At 54.9% G+C, this 25,347-nt stretch overlaps 1 protein-coding gene across 4 annotated transcripts in view; it reads left to right on the top strand.

The window, feature by feature from the left end:
- The first annotated feature begins 12,433 nt into the window (after positions 1-12,433).
- The window catches only part of NOS1 (nitric oxide synthase 1), a 30,072-nt gene continuing 17,158 nt past the window's right edge, over positions 12,434-25,347 (top strand). For 3 of the 4 annotated variants that reach the window (XM_065738753.1, XM_065738751.1, XM_065738754.1), the window contains exons 1-7: positions 12,434-13,146; positions 19,088-19,220; positions 23,108-23,245; positions 23,498-23,643; positions 23,921-24,083; positions 24,640-24,731; positions 24,912-25,053. In XM_065738753.1, the coding sequence (XP_065594825.1) occupies positions 12,434-13,146; positions 19,088-19,220; positions 23,108-23,245; positions 23,498-23,643; positions 23,921-24,083; positions 24,640-24,731; positions 24,912-25,053 (1,527 nt within the window). The remainder of the gene's footprint in view (positions 13,147-19,087; positions 19,221-23,107; positions 23,246-23,497; positions 23,644-23,920; positions 24,084-24,639; positions 24,732-24,911; positions 25,054-25,347) is intronic. The other variant, XM_065738752.1, reaches the window with a different exon arrangement.

Here is a 25,347-nt window from a genome sequence, read left to right as displayed (position 1 = left end):
GGGTGGCAAGGGGAATGAACTGTCTTAATTGGAGGTGAAATGTTGCGATCCTGCTGTTCCCCATGCAGTGGGCTCCTTTCAGCATTTGACTCCTTTTTGGTTGAACTGGGAAAAGCTGCTTAATACCTTCAAATTACAGCAGCATTTCGACATCCCATGAAAGTCATTCCAGAAATAAATCCAAATTCCTGGCAGCTCTTCTGCACAAACTTCTCATCGCTCGGTGGGAAGGCTGAGCGCTGTCTTTCTTTGGGGTGTGGGAAAAAATAAAAGGGGGAGAAGCACAGCTCTCCCATTGTTCCTTCTCTCCCTGCTGACACATGCATTTGGGATGGGACACCTCCTGGGTTGCTGCATGGCTTTGGCTGAAGGATGCTGATTCAGAGGTACGTGAGCAATGCAAAGCGTGTCCTGGAGCATGCTGCGACCGGAATGTGCTGGAGCTGCAATTTGGGGCTGGGATGAATCCTCCTCACCATCACCAACACTCTGAGCCATCGTGGCCCTGGGCTTTGCAGGTGAGCCTGCCCCATTGCAGCTTTGGGGTCAGAGATGGATAGGGTTCACAGCTCACTCAGCCTCAATGGATGCCTAACCATGCCGCTTTATTTCTGTGGGTCTGGGGGGGAGAGGGGCAGGGGTACTGTCCGTCTTCACCAGCCCCCAGCAGGCACGCGAGGGGCTTCACCGATGTGTAGTGGAATATTTCTGTCGCTTTCCTTGCAGCTCATTTTCTGCTAGCAGGGTCGTTTTTGGAAATGAAGAACTCGACAGCAGCTGTGGCTCAGTTTTGGTCTGGCTTTGTGTTCCTTGTGCTGTGAATGCTCTGCAGATTGGGCTTATCAGCCCTGTCAGCCTGCTGCAGCCCTTCCGCGCTGCCCTGCGCCTGTTTACCCAGCGCTGTGCTGACGCAGGGCCCCTTCCCGTGTTTGTCCCCACCCACCCCGAGGTCCCACACCGATAACTCTGAGATTAGGAAATCGGTTCTTTTAGAAAGAGCCGTGCACCTGCAGCCTCCCGTTGTGCAGCTTCATAGGGAGAAATCTTCAGATTCACTGCTAAGGGTCAACACAAAGTGATTTTCCAGTTGACGATTACCCCGTTAATTGACTCAAAGATTAAACAGTGACATTCAGGGGTCTGATCCTCCTGAAAGGGAGTGGGCATGAGGCAGGGACCCCGACGCTGCACAGCACAGGGGGTAGGCTGCCTTTTGCCAGCCTTAATGATCTCCGTCCTGCTGCTATTCGTGCACGATCTTTGAGGTCTCTTCCAACCCAACCCACCCTATGGTTCTGTAATTCCGAGATGCACGACTCTATGATTCTGTGGTTTCAGTGCAGCTCTGTGCTGCCGAGCACCTTCCCCCCATTCCCAGCTGCCGACAGCTGCCTCAGATATTTGTGTTTGAAAGTGTTTGCATCTGAATAACCCAGGAGTCACTGGATCCGCTCCGGCATGTGGAGCGAGTGAGGTCTCTGAGCAGGTTTTTCATCTGTTCAAATTAGAGCCCGGATTTACAAGGCGTCCTTGGGCTTTGGTGTGTTTGTAAAACCTCGAGCACGTCCTTAAAAGGAGGATGAAAACAATCCGTGTTTTGATGGTGAGGTGCGGGGCTGGCGCGGGAGGGGACGTGGTGAGCGACTTGTGGGGGAGAACATCACGTTTTGAAGTGAGGAGAAAGAAACGTGGAAAGAGAAGACAGACAGGTACAGCTCTGCCCTGTAACAGTGATGAAACATTAATTCATCCCCCTGGAATTTCTTGTTTGTGAGCTGCCATAATTTCATTTCTTTGGTGTCTGTATGAAGCTGGAGTTAGTTTAATGCCAGAAGCCAAATACTCTCCGACTAATATCTCTTTATTAGATTTGGTGTGTGAGTGTGTGTGTGTGCGGCAGAGAGCTCCTTATAACCTACTTTATACCATTGGAAGTGGTGTGATGCGCTCGGAACGGCTCAATCCAGCCCCGTGACCCACGGTGGCATGAGGCTGTGGGCACGAGTTTGACTTTTCGATGCCATTTCCAAGCTTTCCCCCCCCCCAGATGTGCCCTAACGTTGCTGAGCCAGGCTCTCCCAGGCCCCCGGATCTGCGGTGCCCGGCAGCAGCGCGGTCTCACTGCCACCCATAGGCAGCTCCGGCACCCGCACCCGCTCCGAAGTGGAGCGCGGACAGAAATCCCGGGATTTGTCCCAAATCGCTGCCAGACCCCCATCAGCTGGCGGATGTGTGTGTGTGTGCGCGCAGTGCCATCGGCTCCGTAAGCTTTGGGTATAAATACGTTCAGCCCTTTCTTTATTCCCGCCGCGGTAATCCCTCGGACGCATTTCGGGCTGCATAGAAATAGCAGCCGGGTGACGGCTGTGTGTGTGTGTGTGTGTGTGTGTGATCTGCACCGCCGGCTGCCGGGGACCTCTGAGCACATTCCCCACTGCTGGAAACCCCCCCCCGACCCCTGCAGCTCCCAATGGAGGTGGGTGAGGCCGAGTGGGGGGCGGCGAGCCCGGGATGTGGGGGGAAAAGGAAACTTGGGTGAGCGGAGCGCGGTGTTTATATTTGGCTCCCGCAACGCCGTGAGCATATGGCTGGAGGCAAACGGCACTGAGCTGATCTCATGGCAAGGGGGAGCGTGGGAAGGGGCAGGGGCTGTCCCCCCGCCATGGGCTGAGCTGGGCGACCTCTCGCTCATAGTGCTGTTTGCAGGGTGGGGTGACTCGTGCAGATGTCTTCCTCATGGCTCTGGGCTCCCCGGGCTGGATGGGGCAGGGATGCAGGAGTGTGGTCCTGGTGGAGAAGCCCTGCCCCAAGTGCTCTTTGCTGAAGGTTGCCGCACTGAGACCTTTTCCACCCCCAACATCTGGAGGTGGCTGCTGTGACATAGCTGGAGGCTGAGTCCCCCACGCTGCAGGACACGAGGAGGCCACCAGCTCCTTCTGACACCAGCACTGTGCTCTGGGCTTCGAGGGCTTCTGCAAAGCCTCAGCCAGAGCAGAAGTGAGCACTGCTCTGCTGAGCAGGGCAGTGTCCTGGGAGGAGGACGACAGTGGCCATCCTGGTGACACATAGAGCACAGCTTGGCTTCTTCATAGTGCGTCCTGTGTGGTGTTAGTGGGGCAGGTGGGCAGCATGGCCAGAGCCGGGTGCTGGGAGCCCTCTGCCTGGAGCCCAGCACCCATTGCTCTGCCCTCTGATTTTGCCTCTGCAGCAGAGTAGGCGGTGGGATCTCACGTCGCATGTCATGGGAAGAAGTACTTGGGCTGAACGTGACAACTTTTGCCTCATGTCTATGTCACAAAGCCTTTCTTTGCCTGCATGCCCCCACCCCGTGTGGCTCACCCCTCTGTGGGGCAGGCTTCCCTGCCCGATGGAGCACAGCAGATGTCATTTGGAAGCTTGCTATTAAATTAGCCCTCCTGCATCTAAATAGGCGTAATTATGTTTTCATTAGCCCCAGACAGTGAGTTACAGCTTGATGTATGGGTAGTGCAAGGAGCAGGGGGGTGCAGCCCCAAAAATGCTGCTGCCATCCTCCCCCGTTTGCCAGCTCTGTGAGAGTCCCTGTGCAGCGGGGAGGATCAGGGCTGCTTGCTTTGCCCTCCTGGAGGGAAGTTTTGTCATGTAGTCACTCGCTGTGCCATGGTTTATCCCTGAGCACCGGGCAGCTGTGGCTGTGTGCCAGGCTGGAGCTGTGTTTCCATGCTCAGGGGAGCTGCCCCTGGACTCTGGGAGGGGGCTGCATGCAGGTGAGCTCCTGCCCGAGCACCCGGTGGGGTTTATATAATAATATATATCTATAATTATGTGTTTGTTGTTGCCATGGGAATGAGCACAATTGCAAAGCCTAGAGTCTGATGTCAAGCCTGGGTCTGTACTGGGCCTTTTTGGGGGCAGGGGCAGGTCAGAAGGGGAAATAGAGAGAGGAGGAGCCCCCTCCCTGTGCTCTCCCCTGTATGCAGCCCTAGCACAAAGCCCAGCTCTTCACTGGGTGCAGTGGGGGACACTGGTGCCACCTGTCCTGGGCTCAGGGGTGCAGTGATGAGCCTGGGGGGAGGCTGCTTGCTATCAAGGAAGGAGGGGACCTCATTGTCTCATTGCCCCCCACAGCAACATGGTGCAGGGAGAGGGCTGCGGCTCTCTGGGGGTGTGGGGTTGGGTGGGGGGCTGAACTGGTTGAGCCCCCCCCCGCCCCAGCGTACACCGTGAAGCTTTGCAGGGCATGGAGTGGGGTTTTCCAGCAACAAGTGGGGGCCAGGGAGGGTCCCTCAGCTCTTTAATTGATGAGGGAGCTGGGGAGGGGGCGATGCTCATCGGTAAGGGGAGGGAGGGGGGGGGATAAAAAAAAAACCAGGCTGGAAATGAGGTTATATAAAAGATGTATGATTTGGAGAGCGGAGTGTCTCCTAATGAGGGCTGCACCGGCTCGCTCCACACCCATAAAAACCCGGGTTGGACGTCAAAGCGGATTCGTTTCGGTGATGCTGGGATAAAGGGGCGCAGCGAGGAGTGCTCCCTCCCCGCAGCCCCGCGCTCGTCCCTCCGCAGCTGCCGGGAGCGAAGCGATGCTCCGGGCACGGACGGGGACGGCTCCGCTCCGCCGCACGGTAGGTGGTGGGACGGTGCGGGGCGGGGTGGGGGGGGGGAAAGCCCCCAACCCCACACCGCTTCTCCGGGAAACTTTGCGGTGCGGGATCTCCGCGGCACCCCGCAGCCATCGGTGTGTCTCCCCCTCGCTCGCTCGCACCCCGGGGGCTCCGCCGAGAACTTCGTCCTCCAGGTCCCTCCCTGACACCCCCGGGCTTTGGGGCTGAGGCAGCTGCGGGGGGAGCGCAGCTCTTGTCTCCCTCCCCCGCAACTCTTTGCAGTAAGTTTGTATGGGGCGAGCGGGACAGCAGTTTGCTGGGGTGGGGGGAGGCACAGGCAGGGGTACGGACAGTTTGCTGGGGGGGGGGGAGGGAGAGGTTTGCCAGGAGCGGGAGAACGGTGTGCGTGGTGAGGGCAGGGGGCCAATTTGGCTGAGGAAGGTGGGCGGCGTGCCCGGGACGAGCGGCAATTTGCCCTAAGAGGGGGCGGGGGGGGGGCGGTTGTAATTAGTCCGGCAGCGGCTGGGGTAGGGAAGCAGCAGATCTGGGACGGGGGGAGGCGGCGTGGGGGGAGGGCTGATTCCCGTGGGGTGTGGGATATGGGATGCGCGGGCTCCTGGGGCAGGATGTAGGTTCCCGGGGGGGAGGGGGGGAAGATACGCGGGGTTCAGGGGCGGATATGCAGATCCCGGTGGGCGATGTAGGCTCCCGGGGGGCGCAGGGCTCCGTCCGGACCCGGAGCAGTTCGCCAATGGCCGCGGGCGGTGCCGGAGCTGTCCCGGGTGCTGAACGCGCCCCGACCGCACCCTCTGCCCCCACCCCGGCAATGCGCGGGGCTCCAGGCTGCGGGAGATGCCCCTCCGTCTCATCCAAACCATGATGCTCCTCCTGCCCCACCCGTGTCCCCTCCGTCTCCAGGGCAGTGGGGTTGAGAGGGAGGGCGATCTCAAGCAGCCCCGGCTGGGGAAGGGTCACGGCGGTGCCACCCCACAGCAAAGCCTTGGGACTCAGGGCTGGCTGTTGCCCCTCACAGGGACAGCCTGAACCTGGTCCCTCTTTTGCCCCCACCTGCACGCCGCGGACTTCGTCAGTCCCCACTGCAGCGCAGCCGGGAGCGTTTGTGCAGGGAGAGCAGGAGCCGATCCCAGCCGGCCCTGCCTGCGCTCCCGCTCTCGGCTTGTTTAGCACTCAGAAGCCGGGGTGGTGGAAAGCTTTTGATGGAAAGCTTTGGGTTTTCTCTGGCAAAACAGAAAGGACGCTCTGTGCAGGCTCATCTGGAGCCCCTGGTGCTGGGGTGGGTGTTGGTGGGTATCACTCCCCAGCGCCAGCCCTGCAGGGCATTTCCCCGCTCAGCTCCACAGTCCAGGTGCAGACATTTTCTTCCAACGCTTTCAAGTTACGACCGTCATGAGGAAATTCTGGCAGGCAACTTGACAATTATCTGCTGAGTCCCCGAGGAGCTGATCCGCCTCTCACTGACACAGAGGGGAAGTGTCTCCTTCCTTCTGGTGGGAGCTGTGTGGGATTGCAGGGCTGGGGGCACACTGCTGTGCCTGCCGGCTGCTTCCCTGCCTCCCCCTCCTCTGCATCTCCCGCTGCTGGGGCTCGGGATGCAGAGCAGGGCATGGATGGAGAGCTGCAGGGAGGTTTTGGGGTGGGGGCGTACAAAATTGCACTGTGCTGTAGATGTCCAGCTGCACACCTTCACAATTCCTTTCCAGCTGAAGGTCTCCGGTGGAGAAGTCTTATTTTGAAGGGTTCGGTTTTGCGTCAGCAATTTCTTCCTCTGTTTCCTTCCAGCTTGTGACACCCAGATGATTTCCTCAGCGATGCCACAAGCAGCCCCCCACTCCCTAGCTTTTGAACGTGCCCGTGTTTGCAAACAAACACCTGGCACGGAGGCTCTCCGGGCGCAGCCATGGTTCGGGGCAATATTGCACTAATGAGACATCTGCGCCGGGAGCAGTGCTCAGCCCTCCCGCCCATTCCCTCTGCCAGAGATCGAGGGTGAGCTCCAGAGAGGCCATCTTAGGCAGGGGGATCACTGCCTCGTGCCTGGGGCTGAGCTTTCTGACGGGGGACCTCGGGGGACTGTGGCCCTATTGGTCTTATTCCCCCCCCCCCTCTCCCCCCCCCCTCCCCCAACCAGCCACTTGCCTCGTGTATTTTGTGTTTTGTGTTTCTGTAGTGAGTCTGTACAAAAGGCTTGGGAAATCTGCCAGATTGCCCAAATCAGCTCCTGAAAACAACTATATATAGTAACTGATAAGTCACATGAGCTCGGCGCGCATAGATTAGCATTTACCTTCCCCGAGTAACGGGGGTATTGTCTGATACTTGTTGATACCATCAGCTTTGACTAAAGAAAGACAACCCTGATAGAAAGGGACTGGTTCTGATGGAGTACAAACGAGAGTGAAAAGCCCTTGCTCTGCTCCCGCTGCTCCGATTGTATCTGTGTATTAAGTGAAATCTATAGACATGATCCAATCTCTTGTACGTATCCAAAAATAAACACATTGTGTCCCGAGGAGAGAAGGAGCTGTAAGCCACTGTCTGTGACTGGAGCTGGATGAAAGCACGTTTGCTTCCATCTGCTTCTCCCACAGGGGCCCCGCTGGGCTGTGTGATGCCAGAGCCCAATCCCTGCACAGCAGCTGCAATGTGAGGTGCCCCGGCACCCACCCTGGTGCTCTGGGTATGGCCATGGGATCCAGCAACATGCTGTGTAGATATAGGGCTGCAAAGCCCATATGCTATCACTATGTTGATCCATATGCAGAGCGTGGAAGCCTGCAAGTGCTGCATGTGTGTAGATAAAATTGGAGGTATTTATGCTAATACAACTCTTTCAATAGCCCCTCTTTTACATGACAATTCTGAAATGCTTTATGAGATCCCGCAGTACCCTTCTAGGGCAGGCTTGTCTTAATCCCATTTTGCAGACTTTTGGGCTTATGCTTTCAGACATGCTGAAAGCACACAGCCCGTCCTTGCCGTTAGAGTCATTCTGTTCTGTTTTCTGAGCAGAACTCACCCTTCATCCCCCAATCCAACATGCTGTGGCTCAGCCAAGGGCTCTGGTCCCATTGGGGTGCTTCAGCCAAGAGCAGCATTGCCAGCACAGCACTGTCCCATCAGGTAGGGGAGAGGAGCATTGGGGCAGCACCCACAGCACAAAGCTGGAAGCTGAAAAATCTACAACCTCCTACCCCAATTGTGCCCAAATCAGAGTCACAGCCCTCCGTGGGAAAACAGATGGGTCCCAGGAGAGCACTCTGTCGGTGCTATGGCAACACGTGCTGATGGAAAAGCCAAGGGACGGCCCAACCAGGAGCTCTGAGCCCGACATTTTCCAGAGGTTTGTAAATAGTGACACAAAGAACTCTTGGTGCAAGGTGTTGATGATGAGTTGCGTTCCCACTCAGTGTCCTGGAGGAGTGACCGACCCCGTAGGAGCACTGAGCCGGGAGCTTCACTCCCACCACCGGCCCCATCGATGCCACTGGTGGCTCAGGAGCTGCTGCAGCCCAAGCCAACCTGCTGTGACTTCAAATTCTCTTATTCTTTCATTCCAAATGGAGCCACGACTCCTCTCTCGTGCTGGGATTGGGTTTCAGGGCCATCCATCACGCGGCATTTTCTCATTTATTTCCCATCTACCTATTTTGTCATTTGGGACAAAGCATTGTTGTGTTAACACGGCTCTCATTTGTCACGTTGGAGTCGCTGGTGTAACTCCAATCCTCTCAGCAAATTGATCGCAGTGAAATTTATGCCTTGCAGATGGGCCGAGCCCTAATAGGAACATCAGTTTGCGACGGGGTTAGTGGCGGAACTGACGGTTTTATCTAAACTCCGTTTCAGCGCACACCGCAGGCACCAAGAAAATATTGTACCAAACAGTAAAATAGAAACGGCAGCCGTGCCACGGAAATATGTTCAGCCTTGAACTCCAAATTAAAACAAAACCGTGTTTTTGTCACTCAAAATTAAAAAAGAAAGAAAGAAAGAAAAGGGGATTCTGTCAACACAGTTGTCTTGGCAACATCGGATGCGTCACCTCGCAGCCTGCCTGGTGTGGGGGCACCAGGTAGGGCAGGGCATAGGGAAATCACAGCGAGGGCTTTGATAACTCGTAGTGACGTTTTGGAGGCACTGATGTGACTGAGATGTGTAGCACACGGGATGCACAAACCGGACCTGGCTGTCTAATTCCCTATAGAGGGATGGTTTGGGTGAATACCAAAGGCAGTGGTTGTGTGCGTGCTCAGGTCAAAGGGATCTGGGGCTGGGGGCTTCAGCTCAGATGAGCAAAGGCATAAAAATTTGCCTTCTCTAAAACAAAGCCCTGCAGCTGGGCACTGCCACGGGGTTGTCATACCAGCGGCAAAACAATTCCATCATCCAATTCACACTCAGTGTAAATTGGGTTTGTCAGAGAGGCACAGCAAATGGGGTGTCCCAGGTCCCAGCAGTAGGGATGGGATGGAGGACAGGGCCGTGGAGCCTGGCAGCAGCTGCATGCATACATGAGCAGGGCTGCAGGGAGATGCATGGACGGAGGTATCCCAGCATGGAAGGGCCACACACTCAGATACGGAGCGGTCTGAGCACGCAGAAGGGCTGGCATGAGCAAGCTGCCTGCCAGTGAATCACTTTAATGCTCCATTTTCAGATGCACAAACACGCCGGTTTACAGTAACTGTGCATATGTTGCATCCCATTGCTCCTCATCAGAGTCACTGACGCTCCACGGGTTGTAAAAATTAAACGGGCATAAATCCATCAGCCCTGGGGTTCTGCGTTGAGCGGCATAAATCCCACGAAAACTAATTAAATAAGACAATGGTGTCCATTTAAAGCTGGCACGTAGAAATGTGAGCCATTACCGCAGCGATGATTTACGAGAGACAAGGCTCGAAATCACATTGCGAGGGCAGGGGCACTCAGGGTGCCCACGCTGGGGGGCTGGGTCCACGCCGGCTCTGCCCAGCCCACGGGCTGTGTCTGTGATGGGCAATGGATTGTGCTAAGAGCAGGAGATTTATTTCCCCTCCGCTTTGCTTTTCTTAAATCAAATCACCAATTAAGGCATGTGCTGGAGTTTGTTGCTTGGAATGTTATCTGGTGGTTTGGAACACTCTTCTCTGCTGGCTTGCATAACATTTCTGAGGGCCTGGAGTGCGTCCAGAGAAGGGCAGTGGAGCTGTGCAGGTCTGGAGTACAAATCTTATGGGGAGCAGATGTGGGAGCTGGGATGGTTCAGTCTGGAGAAGAGGAGGTTCAGGGGAGACCTTATTGCTCCCTACAGCTCATGAAAAGAGACTGTGGTGAGGTGGGGGTCAGTCTGCTCCCAGGTAGCAGCAATAGAATGAGAGGAATGGCCTTTAGCTGTGTGCCAGAGGAGAGTCAGGCTGGGAATTAGGAACAATTTATTCTCCAAAAGAGCTGTGATGCAGTGGCACGGGCTGCCCAGGGAGTGGGGGGGTCACCGTCCCTGGAGCTGTTTAAGGAACGTGGAGATGTGGAGATGTGGCACTGCTGGACATTGTCCATGGGAGTGGTGGGAGTGGTCTGGGGTTGGTTTTGGGGATCTGAGAGGTCTTTTCTGACCTGAATGATTCCATGATTCTACAATGTGTTCCTTACATGAGTGCCCTTGAAGCTACAGCCTTACACTGCCATAGCAGTATGTGTGCTGCACCCATCCTAGCGTTGGTTAATGCCCATAAAATGAGACACAGCCACATGGATGGGCGTCGAGACCATGGAGTGAGACTGGAGGGAATTAATGCTTTGGTAGCACTGCAGTGAGGCGAGGAAAGCTTGCAGCTCTGCAGGACTTGCTGCCTTTTGGGAACGTGAGCTGGTTTCCTCTGGTTTAGGCTTCAGAAGGGGAGGGAAACTGAGGCAGAGCTGGACTGCCCAGCTGGGGGCACATGGCACCAGCCCTCCTCCGGGCTGAAAGACATTTCCATGCAAGTGGAGCTCAGTGGCACCGCTCACTGCACTGACTCGAAGGACCGAGACGTGCCGCCGCCGGCAGCTCTGAGCGCCCGGGCTGACACACCTGCTGCTGCTGCCGGCTGCATAAATCAGGATGCTAATGGTGCTTGGAGGCAGCGCCGAGCCCAGCAACCCGCACCGCCGGCACAGCATCTCCCTGAGACTTCGCATGAAGTCGGTGCTGGGGGCTCATCCGAATCGTGCCCCGCGATGGGAATGTAGCACTGAGCACGGAGGGCAGCACGCGCTGGGGCTGTGGGGTTTTCTTTCTGTAGAAGGGATGGTGAATGCAGTGCTGGGCTCATTGTGAGCACATCGAGTGGGGTCTGTGTGCACGGACTTACACAGAGCCAACACCGGGGCTGACCCCATGGCAGGGGGGCTGGTGGCTCTGCATTGAGCACCACTCATACAGCTCTCAGAGCCTTTTGTTGTATATCGTGTTGGAAATGAGTCCTGCATGACTCAGGCTTGCCCGGGAGTTGGGTTTGCGATGACCGCCTCAGTGCTGGAGGTGTGGGGCTGGGAACGTGGAGTCGGGATGGAGAGGGAAGGAGCTGGTCCTTAGGGCACAACTGGTGACGCTGAAGGTGCAAACATCCCCATTGTGGTGCCTCTGGGGGTCAGGAGGATTTTGCGTTCAGTTTGCAGACCTAGTGCCCTCCGTTTCATCCCCCAAAATTGGGTTTAACAAAAACCACCATTCCCATCTCAGCTGGCTGCTAAACGCCGCAGCACAGCTCGAGAGAAACATCTCCAGGGCACCTCAGAAATGACAGAGGAACGCAGAGCGGGTTTGGGAGCTGCCGTTAGCAGCACGAGCACACAGCCCCATCAGCAGCTGATGACCTGTGGGCACTGCAGGTTTCTGCTCAGATGCACAGGACCCCAGGGAGCTGGGGGGTGGTTTGGTACCAGCGTGGGCAGCTTGTGGGGGGCTGTTGGAACCCGGCAGCGCTGGGGATCCTCGCTTTGCCTCTGTACCCCAGTGCTATAGAGTGTGGGGAGAGGAGGAGCTGAGCTGCGATCCCATCAGGCAGGCTTCAAAGTGCCTGTCAGTGCAAATAGCTCAGTGAGAGCCTGGGTCAGAGGAGATGACTGTCCTTTCCTACTGCTTTGTTTTGCTACTGGCTGCTGCTCACCCTCCTGATACATTGAAATGGGCTCAGTGGGATGGTGCCTGTGGGCCAGACTGTGCCCTGGGCACGGGTGGGGATCCCACTCCCCCTGACCCACCTCATGCATCAGGTAGGAGATGCTCAGCAAAACACAGGCGGATCTCCAGCAGAATCCTGTGGAGCTCCACGCTGCTTCACTTTGCATGCCGTGTTCAGGCATTTCTGCTCCTGGAGAAGGGAGGGCAGAGTGAGAGCAGGGCAGTCCTGCATCCCCTTCCAGCTCCCTGCTCCGCCTTTCCATCCCCTGCTGAGCAGATGGTGAGGATCGATCTGCAGAGGAGTGAGGGGAAGTGAACGTGGGGCCATGCGAAGCTGCAGCCCAGAGGCTGACATCTGCAGGGCCAGGCTGCTCTATGTGGGTGTCTGCAGCACTTTCTATCCACCCCACGTCACTTCTTCCTCTCTCTTTGTTGTCTTCTCCTCCCCTAGATAAAGCAGCTGCTGTCCCGCTTGCAGCCTGAGTAGCTCACGGGATACTCCGTGGGACCTGGCACTGAGCCTGATGCTCGCCGAGCGATGCCCCTGCTGCCCCTCACCCTGCTGACACCCGCTGCAAGGATGCAGCAGACGGAGCCCCGAGGCGTGCTGCAGTGAGACGAGGTGCTCGCAGCCCCATCGTGCCCCGGTTCTCAGCATCCAGCTCCCAGCCCACAGGTGGCTGCCATGGAGGAGAACGCCTTCAGCGTGCAGCAGCTGCAGCCCAATGTCATCTCAGTGAGACTGTTCAAGCGCAAGGTGGGGGGCCTGGGCTTCCTGGTGAAGGAGCGCGTCAGCAAGCCGCCTGTCATCGTCTCTGACCTGATCCGGGGAGGGGCTGCTGAGCAGAGCGGCCTCGTGCAGGCTGGGGACATCATTTTAGCTGTCAATGGGCGGCCCTTGGTGGACACGAGCTACGAGAGCGCACTGGAGATCCTGAGGAGCATCGCCTCCGAGACCTACGTGGTGCTCATCCTGCGTGGCCCCGAGGGCTTCACCACTCACCTGGAGACCACCTTTGCAGGAGACGGGACACCCAAAACCATCCGCGTCACTCGGCCCCTCTGCCCCGCGCCCAGAGCTGTTGAGTTGTCCAACCCAAATCTCCACGGCCAGGAGCTGCCCGCAGCCATGGGTTCTCTCTGGACCAGGGAGGCAGGGCGGGATGTGGAGCCCATGGTCCATGTCAACGGGTTGGTCACCGGCCCCAAAGGGCAGGATGGTGGAAAGGGGAAGGACAGCGCCTGCAGCCACCTCTGCCTCAACGGCGGAGTGGAAGACAACGAGCTTCTCAAGGAGATCGAGCCTGTCCTGGACCTCCTGAAGAGCGGCAGTAAGGACGGTGGTGGAGATGTGCCCTGCAAGGTACAGACAAGGGATATAGAAGTCCAGGTGGACTGGTAGGTGGCTGCATACAATTTTTTTCCTTGGGTGCAACACGCTGGTGTTTGGTGGTGGAGGTGCTGGTGGATGGCTCCCCTGAAATCGTCGTACAACGCAGCGGGATGGGGACGGGATGTGGGAAAAAGGGGAAGCTGTTGTGAGGGGAAGATGAAAAGGATGGAAAATTTGGAGCAGGTGGCAGAAGAAAGGGAGATGCAGGAGCCAGGGAAGCTTAGGAAATAAATAGCACGTTGTGTTGATTTGCTGTGTGATGTAAAGACCCAAGTCCCCAGGCTTGTCAGCGTGGTCCAAGAGCATTTCTTCCCTGGGATGGATGCTGTGCAGCAGCAAAGCCCTGGGGGCATGGAACAGTCTCAGCTCCCAGCCCCATCCCCGTGTCCCCACATCCACAGCCTGACAGACGCAGCTCCACCAAGAAAATTCTGCTCTGGTTGAGGGGAATGAAAAATGTGTGTTTTTTTTTCTTTGAGGAATCTCTTCTACTCTTGAAGAGATTAAACTGAAGCACTCTAAATTCACTGAAATTGAAGGACCTCAAACCAACAAAAATATTAACAAAGTGGGTACTTCACCAAAGCTCATCTCCTTCACTTTCCAATACCCTTTAAAAATCTATATAAGTGGCATGGAGTTGAAAATCCACTTTTCAATCGAAATTAGCCTTCAGTCTTCCGCCTGATGAGGAGATGCAGCCCTGCTCCTGCGGCAGGACGGGAGAAGCTGGGTGTGGAGGATGTGCTGGGGGGGATTTGTTGGGAGCTGTGCTGCAGGGAAAAAGCACTCTGAGCTCACATGCAGGTGGGTCCCCTCTGCTCGGTCTCAGAGCTTGGCATTGGGAAGGACTTCTGCAGGGAGAGTTTTCTTGGTCTGGAGACGTGCAGAAAGGTCAGGGAGTGGTGGGGAACAGAAAGACGTGTTGGTCGATGCCAAAGAAATGCCCAAAGCTAAGCGAGCCTTGATGGATTGATGGTACTGCAGGCTGGGGCTTCTCCAGGCTGGGGGAGCTGAGTGAAGCTGTCATTAATCAAAACAGCAATAGAGCTCTAGCTAATTATCAGGAGGGTGCAAACCCTTGCCCAAGGTTGATCTCCAGACCTGCAGCCTGGACCCCTTGGCCATCAATCCAGGTCTCGGGCCCCACCCTGCTCCATCTCCATCTTCACCTGGTGCTGACCTTCACTGCCCACAGCGTTTGTCAGAGCTGCTCGGGCTGCAGAGCTCTGACAGCTTTCCCAGGGCACAGAGGGGTGGCAAGGGGTTAAGATCATCCGTGAGCAACAGAATGTTTCCTGGTCAAGGTGGGCTTTGCTGAAAGCCATGCAGATTGCACCTGATGCTGCAGGATCTCAGCCTGCTTCTCACGAGAAAGATGGGAAGTTTGTGCAGCAAAAAAAAAAAAGAAGAAAAAAATAATTTCATCCCCATTCCTGCAGTGAGATGTCCTTCGCTCCTTGCCCATTTTGAGGTGCCCCACAAATGTGGGATGTGCCCATGGGATAAGCTGTGGCCAAAGCTGAAAGTCCGCTCTGTGGCTCGAGCTGTCTGCCACAAGGTTGGTCACAAATGAGCATGGAAGTGGGGAGCAAGGTATGATGAGAACTGGCATTTCTGCCATGAGGCTCACCGTGGGCTAGAAAATAAAAATAGAGTTTGATTCACTCCCTGCCAGCGAACCTAGGTCTGTTTTCCCTCTGAGCTCTGGGGAGATTGTCATGTCCCATCTTTCCTCCCTCTCCACCCCGCTGAGTTGCTGTGATTTATTTCTCTGCTCAGGTCAGCCTCCTAACACAAGTAGCACGATGGAAATGGCAGTATGGGGACCTGGGAGGGAGCAGTGTGCCGGGAGCAGGGATTCTGTTTACAAAGGGTTTCAGGGTTTCAGGCTCCATCCTGCATTGGAATAAACCCCATAATTTTGCAGTTCTATAAGAGAAAATTCTCTTCCTCCCACCTCCCTCGCCGCCGCCAAAGTCTCTTTGTGTTGCTCAAAACATTTCATTTGCATTTCTGATGTCTTCATTATTCTGCACTTGGACACAAAACTTTAAAACCTCTGAAATGAAAGGTTCCCTGGGACTGTCATGTGATTGCATTCTGTGACATGGTGAAGCTCGAAGCCTTGGTGGCATGCAGCCCTCCCCTTACTCCCCTCGCCCCTGTGCAAACCCTTCCTCCTCACCATACAAACTGCACTGGGCTCACCCAGCAGAGCTCCTGGTACCTTGCATGTGGCTACAGATAAGACACTGAGGCTGAGCTCCTTTGGGTGTCCCCTGAGCATGGCTGGGAGGGGACAAAGACAGCAGTGGGTCATGCCTGACATTGGCTTGAATGATGTTGGGATCAACTGGGGCATTGCGATCTCTTTCCAGGTCTTTATCTATTGAACTCCATTTAGCATCCTCCTATGGCATAGCATGGCCTCTCTGAAGCTCTGTCCCACTCGTCCCAGTTCCTGCACTGGGCACAGCCCAGCCATGTCTTGACCCTGAGAAGTGCTCTTGTAGTGAATGGGGCTGTGATCCTTCCCCTTGTGTGTTGGGTGACTATCCCACATGGGTCCCAAACTCTTGGCGCCTTGGTTTGGATGGAGCCATGTCCCGATGGCATCCCAACCCCCACAGCACAGCCGTCCCCATCCCCACTGCCTCACCCAAATTGGCCCCTGGGGATGGCAGCAGCCGGTTGTGCCTCCCATCTCTGCCTGGGAAATCAGAGAGCTTGCTGCCAAGCAAATTCAAAGGAGCCGAGTGACAAACTTCTTTTTTTTTCTCATATATTTATATTTTTTTTTTCCTTCCTTTTCGGAAAAGCTTTGGAGATGTTTCTCAAAGGGCTGTTCTCAGCAACTTCCTTTCTGCTTCATCACTCTGAGCACTGCAACATCATCAAATTAGTCAAAAGAAAACAGTGGTGCCTCTCATTTTCCCAAACAGCCAGATGCTTCTTCCGAGGTGAGACAGCAATCTGGGCGGCTGGGGGAGGATAGGATTCCTCTGCCTTTTTTTAAGCAGTCATTTTACTTTCAGAACCGCAGAAAAACCCGAGGTCCCTTCCCAAAATCCCACTCTGATCCAAGTGTGCAGGTTTTGAGCGCGTTGGAAGCACTGCCCGGAGGCTGGCACAGGTCACCCAGCCAGGAGCATCCTGCGTGGGCAGCTCACCCTGGGGATGGGGCCAAGGGAGGAAAACAACGGGTCTGAGAGACCCCGTTGCTGCCTGCATACAGGGCAGCTTCAAGGAACGGGCAGGAAACATTTGTAAAATGAAGCTATTGATTTTTGTTTTATTTTTTCCTCCCCATCTGGGTTAGGACTGGAGCAAGGCTCTGAATGGGCTTCTCTCTCCTTGCCTCTCTCTCTGAAAGGGCCGGATACTTGTGGGCATACCAACGAGGTCTGCTCTTGCTCAGCTAGGGCACAGCTGCTGAGCTGCGGGGGCAGACCCCTCCCCGAGCCAGCACCAGCTTCAGCTGATGGTTCTGCTGCAGCTTCTGCAACAGGGCGCACCTTGCTGCGGGTGCAGGCCCTAACAGCAACACGCAACGCGGTGCTGTCCCAGCTGCAAACGCACAACAGGGCATGGAGCTTTGAGCTCTCAACCCCAGTGCCCACATGGGTCTTGCTGCTCCTCAGGATGCTGCCTCTCATTTTTTTCTTCCATCAAATCCACCCTGCTTCTGTCTACTCCCCCTTCCAGGGAGCCATAATGCGCTGGCACAGGCTGCACAGTGGGTGACGGGGTCACCATCCCTGGAGGTGTTCAGTGTGGAGATGTGGCACTGAGGGATGTGGTTGGTGGGGTCGGGCTGGGGTTGGACTTGGGGATCTTAGACATCTTTTGCAACCGTAATGATTCCATGATTCTAATGCACAAAGTAGCCAGCTATGAGGATGGCTTAATTTGAGCATCTGTGCCATTGGCACACGTACCGGCCTGTGCCTGGAGTAGGACGTGGAGGCTCACCAGCTACAAAGGGTGGTTTGTGCATGTCCATCGTTTGTTATGCTCACAGGCTCTGTGTCCATCAGCCTTATGCCCTCTGGGGTCTCAGGGCTCAGGGCAAGGGGGCAGGAATGCACAGCTGTAGAAATGAGTATTCATAGAGTCACATCATCATAGAATTGTTTGAGTTGGAAGGGACCTTTAAATGCCATCTACTCCGAACCCCCTGCAATGAACACGGACACCTTCGGTTGATCAGGTGCTCCCAGCCCTGTCCAGCCTGACCATGGGTGTCTGCAGGGACGAGGCATCCATCACCTCACTGTATTCTCTAGGAGGTTTAACAGCTGGGCTTATCTTGCAGGGAAGAGCCAGATTTGATGAGATTTCATGATGCTGTTCCCGCTGCTGGGAATCCCCTGGACAGAGGGGATGTGCCCAGTGGCCCTGATGGCCCGACAGGGTGCAGAGTGTGTGGTTTGTGGTGGCCTCCAGCAGCATCAGGATTGTCCAACAGCCTGCTCTAGGTTGACACGCAGTCGGGGAAAGCAATGATGCTGGTCCTGATGCAAAGCCTACAGCAGCTTTCTTCCCTTCTCACCACTTATTATTATTATTTTTTTTTTGTGGTGGTGGTGGGCACAAACTTAGGTAAAAACTGCCTCTATGACACTCGTACCCTTCTCATGCACAGCGCTGGCCATGCTCACCCTAAGGCAGCCAATGTCTGGAAGGTGTCCAGTAGCTTAGTGTGATATCTTGGCAGTTCAATGTTATCCTGTAAATGCAGAAAAACTGCTGAGAAGTTAGAGTGCAGGGAGATAGCCTTTGAGTGAGGTGTTTTGCTTAAGCTTCGTCCAAGCTGAGGGCGAGGGAGGTCATGAGACTGGATTTGTTTGTGCGTATATATCTCATCGAGATGGTGTCAAGAGCACCGTGCTCGTGTGAATCATGTCCCGAGCACCACGTCCTGCTTTGGTCAGTGCCAGAGCCTGCTGTCATTAATGGGAAGGCTCGTTATTGACTTTAGAGACATCTGGAAGCTTTTTAAGGACTGACAGTGGGAGCTGCACAATTGCCAGCACTCACAGCTCGATGGGATGTTGAGGAAGGGCAAAGCAGCACCACACTGCACTGGGCCTGTCCGTGCAGCACAACAATGGAGCTGAGAAGCTCCTGCCCAAGCGTGGCATCACCGGGGCTGTCAGTGCCTTCATGGATGCTCCGGGTCTCACATCTCCCCCAGCTCATTTGTTTTTCTCCTTTGTGCATGTTCACATGGCGTTGGTTTTCTGGTTGGATGGCATTTAGCAGCCTCACAAACACCCCACAGCCGCTCCCCAGACAAAACACGCACGCAGACATGGCACAGTGAGCTCCACCAGTCGTGTTGTGCAGACAGGGGCAGCAGCACCGGGGACGTCCCCATCCTCGGACTCGCAGATGCACGCCGTGTAGGCGTGCTGCCTGCTTGTTTGCACAGATCCACCCAGGTACAGCCGCTCGCACCCGCCGGCATTTGCAGCATCCGTAAAGGTCAGGAAGAGGAGAGAGCACTGCCTCTCCCTCCTGGGAGCACCGACTTTTCCTTGGATTTTTTCCTTTCCTCCACTCGACACCAACCGCTGTCTGCAAACACATCTGAGTTTGCTGCAAGGCTTTGCAGCTAGAAATGTGCACGACTCTCCTTCTCCCGACTCTCTGCTCGCTGTCTTGCTTTCTTTTGGAGTATCTCTCACATAACCCCATTGGGGCTGGTGTGGGCACACTGCAGGACCCCGGGCAGGGTGCAGGTCTCCTGTGGTTGTGCCTTAGTTGCCCTCACAGTGGTGATTCATCTGCTTGGCCAAGGCAGAGCGTTCCTTCCCATCCCTCAGCACATGAGAGTTTTTGCTCTGGTGTGAAGTTGCTCCATCAGAACCCGGAGCGATCACAGCCCTGATGCTGCTGCCCATCCCCAGCCTCCTCACCCCACTGGTTTTAACCCTCCAGTTTCAGGGAAGGGGAGAACAAGCTGCAGAAAACCTTCCCAGCTCACATGGAGAATGACCGCATCTTTGGTGACCTGTGGGGGAAAGGCAATGCGCCCGTGGTCCTCAACAACCCCTACTCTGAAGCAGAGCAGGTAAGTGCCCACCTCTTGTGCTGCTTTGGGTGGGGATGGGTGGTGGGGCAGGGACCTTTCTGGTGGGCTCTCACCCCATGCGTGGCCTTCAAGGACTGTTTGGGTTGTCCTGAGGGTCCTTGGTCCTGAGAGCTGACAGTGTGCAGAGCTCATGTGGTCCAGCAGCCAAATTGCTCATAGCTCAGGCAGGGGAAGGATGCCCCCCATCCACGGAGCCAAGGTGTGATGGGAGCACGCTTGGGGCCATGTCCCCCAACCCTCCTTCGGGACCATAGTCCCTTTCAGTGGCAAAAAGCTGAGCCTTGTCGTTAAGGTCGTTCTGATTTATATGACAGCAATTGAACACAGCACTTCAGATAACATGTTGTACCACACCTTTTCATCTCCTGACGCTGCACGGACATAAATTCTCAGGCTCTCTTGCCAGAAATGGATTAATTCCCACTTTAGCAATGCCAGGGAGAGGCAGAATTACCCCAGGGACAACACGACGTGCGTGAGCATGGCACAGCCTGCGTGGCCAAGTGCGTGTCCCGCTGGGATTAAGCAGCCGTGGGTCAGGACATGGGGACTGATCCAGGGATTGTGTGTTCTTGCCTCCTTCTCCCTGTCAGGGTGACATTGTGTTCTCCAAGGGAGGGGAACAAAGTGATTTCATGGTCACATGAAGATTTCTGAGAAAATCAGTGTTCCCTCAGCTCAGGAACGCCCTCAGCACATTCCTCTAGTGGGTGCTTCTTTCCATCTCCAACAAGCTGCAATGCAGCACTCATAGGATTATACCATAGAACCAGAGAACACCCTGAGCTTGATCCTCGAGTATTATTGAGTCCAGCTCCTGGCCCCACACACAACAACCCAAACCTCACTCTGTGTCTGAGAGTGGTGTCCCAACACTGCCTGAGCTCTGACAGCTTGGGGCTGTGCCCACCGCCCTGGGGAGCTGTGCCATGCCCCCCCACCCCCTGGTGCAGTACCTCTCCCTAACTCCCAACCCACTCCCCAATGCCACTCCACGTGCTGTCCCACAGGTGGATGGATGGATGGATGTCCCTGGGAGCCCCACTGTCCCCCAGGTTCAGTGTGCAGGTCTCAATGCCAGCTCCCGGGGACAGGTCACTGCTGTGCTTTCTGGAAGCCACCACCACCCTGCCTCCTTCACTAAGCTCCATGCGTGGATGTGTCTGTTACTATAAGCACTTTATAACCTTCTGTGTTCAGAGCTTAATTCCTCTCCATGTTCGGGCTGCCAAAATCCCCAGACTTAAGCTGCTGTTAAACTCTTTATTTTCCTTCCCGCTCAACGTGCAGTGCTCTCTTTTGATCCCTCTCATCCCGGCACTGTCCTGGAGGCAGAGCTGCTTCTCGCTGCCAGGAGAAGGGGCGGTGGGAATGCTGCTGAACTTCTCACATCAATCCAAACCGCAGCTGCTTCTAAAAGCTTTAAGGCAGGATTTGGTGGGGCTGCTTGGCCAGGTGAGCAGTGCTCACTGATGCTCATAATAAGGTGCTGAAAGACAGTTGGGCATCCATCTCTTCTCCAGGTCTGGACTTTGGGTTTTCTTGCAAAACCATTACATGTGCTGTGCTTGTTACCCAGGAGCCCTAAGCCCTAGGGAGATGCACTGGCTCCAGCAGGCACGCAGTGCTGCAGCCATGCAGATCAATTTGTTGGAGCCCCGAGGTGGCACAGGGGAAGCGTGCACTGGCTGCAAAGGAAGGGACTTGCATCAGCTCCGTGCCTGTGAGGATCATTCACAGCTCCACAACAACAAAAAACACGCTTTCAGCCAGCGGGGCTGATGCAGGTAGGAGGAAATGCCCCAGCCCCGCTGCCCCCAGGCAGCACTCAGTGTGTATCTCCCACCCGTAAGAGCTGCAGACAGCCCACAGGCTGTGCTCACCAGTCAGTGCCCAAGCTGCCCCTGGAAGGTGCTGCATAATGCATGCTGCAACGCCTGCCCTGAGTCACTGATATCACAGCTGCCTAATTAAAACATGACAGCATCACGCAGCCTCCCTAGCAGAAGCTGGGGTAATATTTGGCTCCAGCAACGCCGAGCAGAGAAGGCATGCACACATGGAGTCCTTGCCTGGTCCTTCTGGGCACTGCTTGCTCTTCTTTGTGCCGTGTATGTGGGGCTCCCACTTCTTGGGGCTTGAGTGCCCTGAGACTGTGGCCCACTGTCAGCAAGGATGCACACCTTGCAACTGTGTGCAGGGAAAAGACAGCAACATAAGGGAGTGGAGTTGAGAGAGATATAAAGCAGAATAGAATAAATTAGAGTAGAGTAGAGTAGAGTAGGGTAGAGTAGGGTAGGGTAGGGTAGGGTAGAGTAGGGTAGAGTAGAGTAGAATAGAGTAGAGTAGAATAGAGTAGAGTAGAATAGAATAGAATAGAATAGAATAGAATAGAATAGAATAGAATAGAATAGAATAGAATAGAATAGAATAGAACAGAACAGAACAGAACAGAACAGAACAGAACAGAACAGAATGGGACAGGACTGTTAGGCAGCCAGTACCCACCAGCTTGGACCATGTGCTTGCTTGCTCCTGGGCTCAGGCCTACACCTGGGTTCACGACGTGCTCTTGGGTACAACAGCTTTGTTGTCATTCTTCTGGCCCCCGCTGCTTTCCCCCTGGGTCTGCTCATCAGCAGAGCAGCTTGTTCTGAAATAAGAGATTCCTGCACTGCGTGCTGGCTGTTCTTATCCTGGTCCTTTGGGGACTAGGGCTGTAACACTGGATTTGCTGCTCTGTGAGCCATGATTGCGGCAAGAGCCCAAGCTATGCTTCACTACAGAACCACCAATAAGGGGTGAAAATCTGAAGGCAGTGCCACCTCTACATTTAAAGCAAGCAAACCTGTGCAGAAAGAGACACAAGATACAGGATTCACAGAAGAAGGCTACATCAAAACCCAGCCCACAGACCTGTTCTTCGGGGATGCAAGCCTTCAAGAGGCACCAAACCCAAGCAGGTTTTTGGCCTGCCGTGGGCTCAGGTTTCCCCTTGAAACCTCCAGCAGCAGTCATTGAAGCACACTAGAATTTCCCAAAAGAAGTACCTGTTTTCCAGGACCTCTGTGTGTCTCCCTGCAGTGGTACCTCAGCAGACACAGACTGCTCTTCAAGATTTCAAGTGCTTGGGGAACAGGGGCCACATCACAAGTGCTGCGCATGAGACCTGAAATCATGCACAAACAGAAGTGCTTGCAAGCAGAAGGGGCAGGCAGATGTCCCTGCTGGCCGAGCCCCTTCCTTACATTGGCACGTACTCCTGGACATGCCGTGTGAGTGTGCCCTGATGCAGAGCACTGAGGTGGGCTGGAGATCCAGAGCTGACACTGAAGTAATCCAACCATGCATAATTCAGCAGCCCTCCCACTTGCATAATGTATCCATCCTTATCCCTGCGTTCTTCCCGCATTGATATCAAAGCAGATACATCTCTGGCTTGCTCAGAGGCTGTTAGCTCTGTCTCAGAGGGAGCATATCAGAGAGGCTGAGCTTGGCACGTGCAGAACCCGAGCAGGTGATGCTCCTTAAAAAGATACAGCTCATACACTTCAGAGAGGTATGTCCTCCACTGGGAAACTTGAACACTGTGTTCATCTCAGTCACTTCTGTTTTTTAACTCTCCTCCTACAAGTCTGGCTGTCTGCTAAGCAGGGATGAATTCTCAATTGTTCTGAGAGTTGGTAGCTCCATCGCAGATTTCCAAATGCTGCCAAATATTTGGAGCATGCACCTTTCCTCACTGTACTATCACCGAGATTTAAGCACAGGCAGCCACTAACGAGACACTCTGCTCGTTGTTGTGACTTCTTCCTGTGTCCCACTGATGAACACTAACCTTGTGCTTGGTCTTCTCCACTGCCCAGCCGCCGCCATCGGGGCGGCAGTCCCCGACAAAGAGCACAGTGAATGGCAGTCCTTCCAAATGCCCACGGTTCGTCAAAATCAAGAACTGGGAGACGGGCTCCGTGCTCCACGACACTCTGCATCTCAAGACAGCGATGGTGAGTTGGGTTGATGGGACTGCCCACAAGCTGTCTGAGCATGAATGAGTGCACGGCAGTGCTTCTAAGATGGTTTTACTTGGAAATACAGAGCTGATGAATTTAGGCCAGTCTTCTTCTCACTTGTGGTGTGTGTGAGCTGTGCTACTGATGAAGTTGGCAATATCCAGCTGTTTGTCAGCTAATCACTGCCCATGTAACCCGAACAGCTGCACTGACCCAAGCCATGCTTGTCTCCTTTTGTCTCACCAGACCACTGCGTGCACTGAGCAGATCTGCATGGGCTCTGTGATGACCCCCAGCCAGCACGTCCGCAAGTCAGAAGACACCAGGACGAAGGAGGAGGTGCTCCTCCTGGCTAAGGACTTCATTGACCAGTACTACTCCTCCATTAAGAGGTAAGTGCTGGCCAGAGGAGGGGTTGTTCATGCTGACCTTTCACACTTGCAAGTCAGTGCAAAGACTGAGATGCAGCTGCTTCTTGGTGGAGTTGCATTCGTAGCACTTGGTGTGAGCTTCCACACGAAGGACTGACCTCTTCCATTTGCATTTGTTCACCTATTATCTGAAGGCACACAAGTGTGCACATACATGCTCCCAAGAGGGGAGCAGCAGGACTCCCTGTCCTCCAACCAGGCTGGTGAATGCCATCTCCTCCACTCCCCATCCACGCAGATCTGGCTCCAAGGCCCACATGGAGAGGCTGGAGGAGGTGACCAAGGAGATTGAAGCCACCGACACCTACCAGCTGCGGGACACAGAGCTGATCTACGGTGCAAAGCATGCTTGGAGAAACGCAGCCCGCTGCGTGGGCAGGATTCAGTGGTCCAAGCTGCAGGTGAGCACTGAATTAGTGATCAGGTGAGGATCTTAATTAGTGATCTCCAGTGGAATCTCTGTGGCAGAGAGCTCATGAATCCCTTTAAAACGCAGAGCACAGCTAAGGTGTTGCTGGGCAATTCTCAGCTACAGCTCAGCCTTCAGCTGGTTCTTTTAGCATTTCTGAACCTTGGGGAGACATTTGTGTAAGACGTTGGCTTTATGCCTACTGCTCAGCCTCTGCTCTGTTTTTCTCACCCTCTCAGTGTCCCTCAGACCTCTTCATTTCAGGCTCGAGTCACAGTCTACAGAAAAGGACAGAAACTAAAGCTGCAAGGAGGTGAGCACTGCACTGAGGAAACTTTTGTCTGAGCAGATGAACCTCCCTTCCAAAGTAGAAGCATCTAGATTAGATGTCCAGCTGTCACAAAGGCAGGGTGCACATAATTAAGGAGCTCTAGATACCTAGCGTATCAAAATGGCCTCCAGGGTCTTCTCTGTGCTGTGTTCCTTCTGCCTGGTTCTGCCCCAGTAGGTCAGCATGCATCCTACCACTATTGCTTCCACTCTTTCAGGTGTTTGATGCTCGAGACTGCACCACAGCCCATGGGATGTTCAATTACATCTGCAATCACATCAAATATGCCACCAACAAAGGGAACCTCAGGTGAGCAACCACGGGGTCACCAGGGTTTCTGCACTGGGATGCGTGCCAGCTGCTGCACGGTTGGACAGCTCCCCATTCAGGGGAGCACGAGTGGGACCTGATGCTGGGGAACTGATGATGCTCCCCACGCTGCAGTGTGCAATTTCCTTGGTGCTCATGAGCGCTGGCTCTACCTTGCAGATCTGCCATCACCATCTTCCCACAGCGGACGGACAGCAAGCACGACTTCCGCATCTGGAACGCACAGCTCATCCGCTACGCTGGCTACAAGCAGCCCGATGGCACCATCCTGGGGGACCCCGCCAACGTGGAGCTGACCGAGGTACCAGTGCCAGGATCCTTGCCATGGGGCACATGGCACATGCTGGGGACATGCTCAGGCCATCCAAGGAGGGTGCTGGGTCTGCAGTGTGCATCGAAGCCCCTGCAGTGCTGGGTTTGTCCGTCAGGTATATCGTCCTGGTATTTTTTCAGGAATAAAAATGTTCCCACGCATGGGTTGGTTGTTATAAGCAAGTCTATGGCATAGCTCACTCGGATGGAGATCAAAACTCAACCCTAAGGGCGGCAAGTCCCTGCTCATAGCACTCAAAAGGCAGATGGCTTTCAGGGACTT

This window comes from Cyrtonyx montezumae, unplaced genomic scaffold, assembly GCF_038088225.1.
Source record: "Cyrtonyx montezumae isolate F1298 unplaced genomic scaffold, pur_monq_1.0 scaffold_23, whole genome shotgun sequence".
NCBI lineage: Eukaryota > Metazoa > Chordata > Aves > Galliformes > Odontophoridae > Cyrtonyx > Cyrtonyx montezumae.
This window is presented reverse-complemented; position numbering and strand designations above follow the sequence as displayed.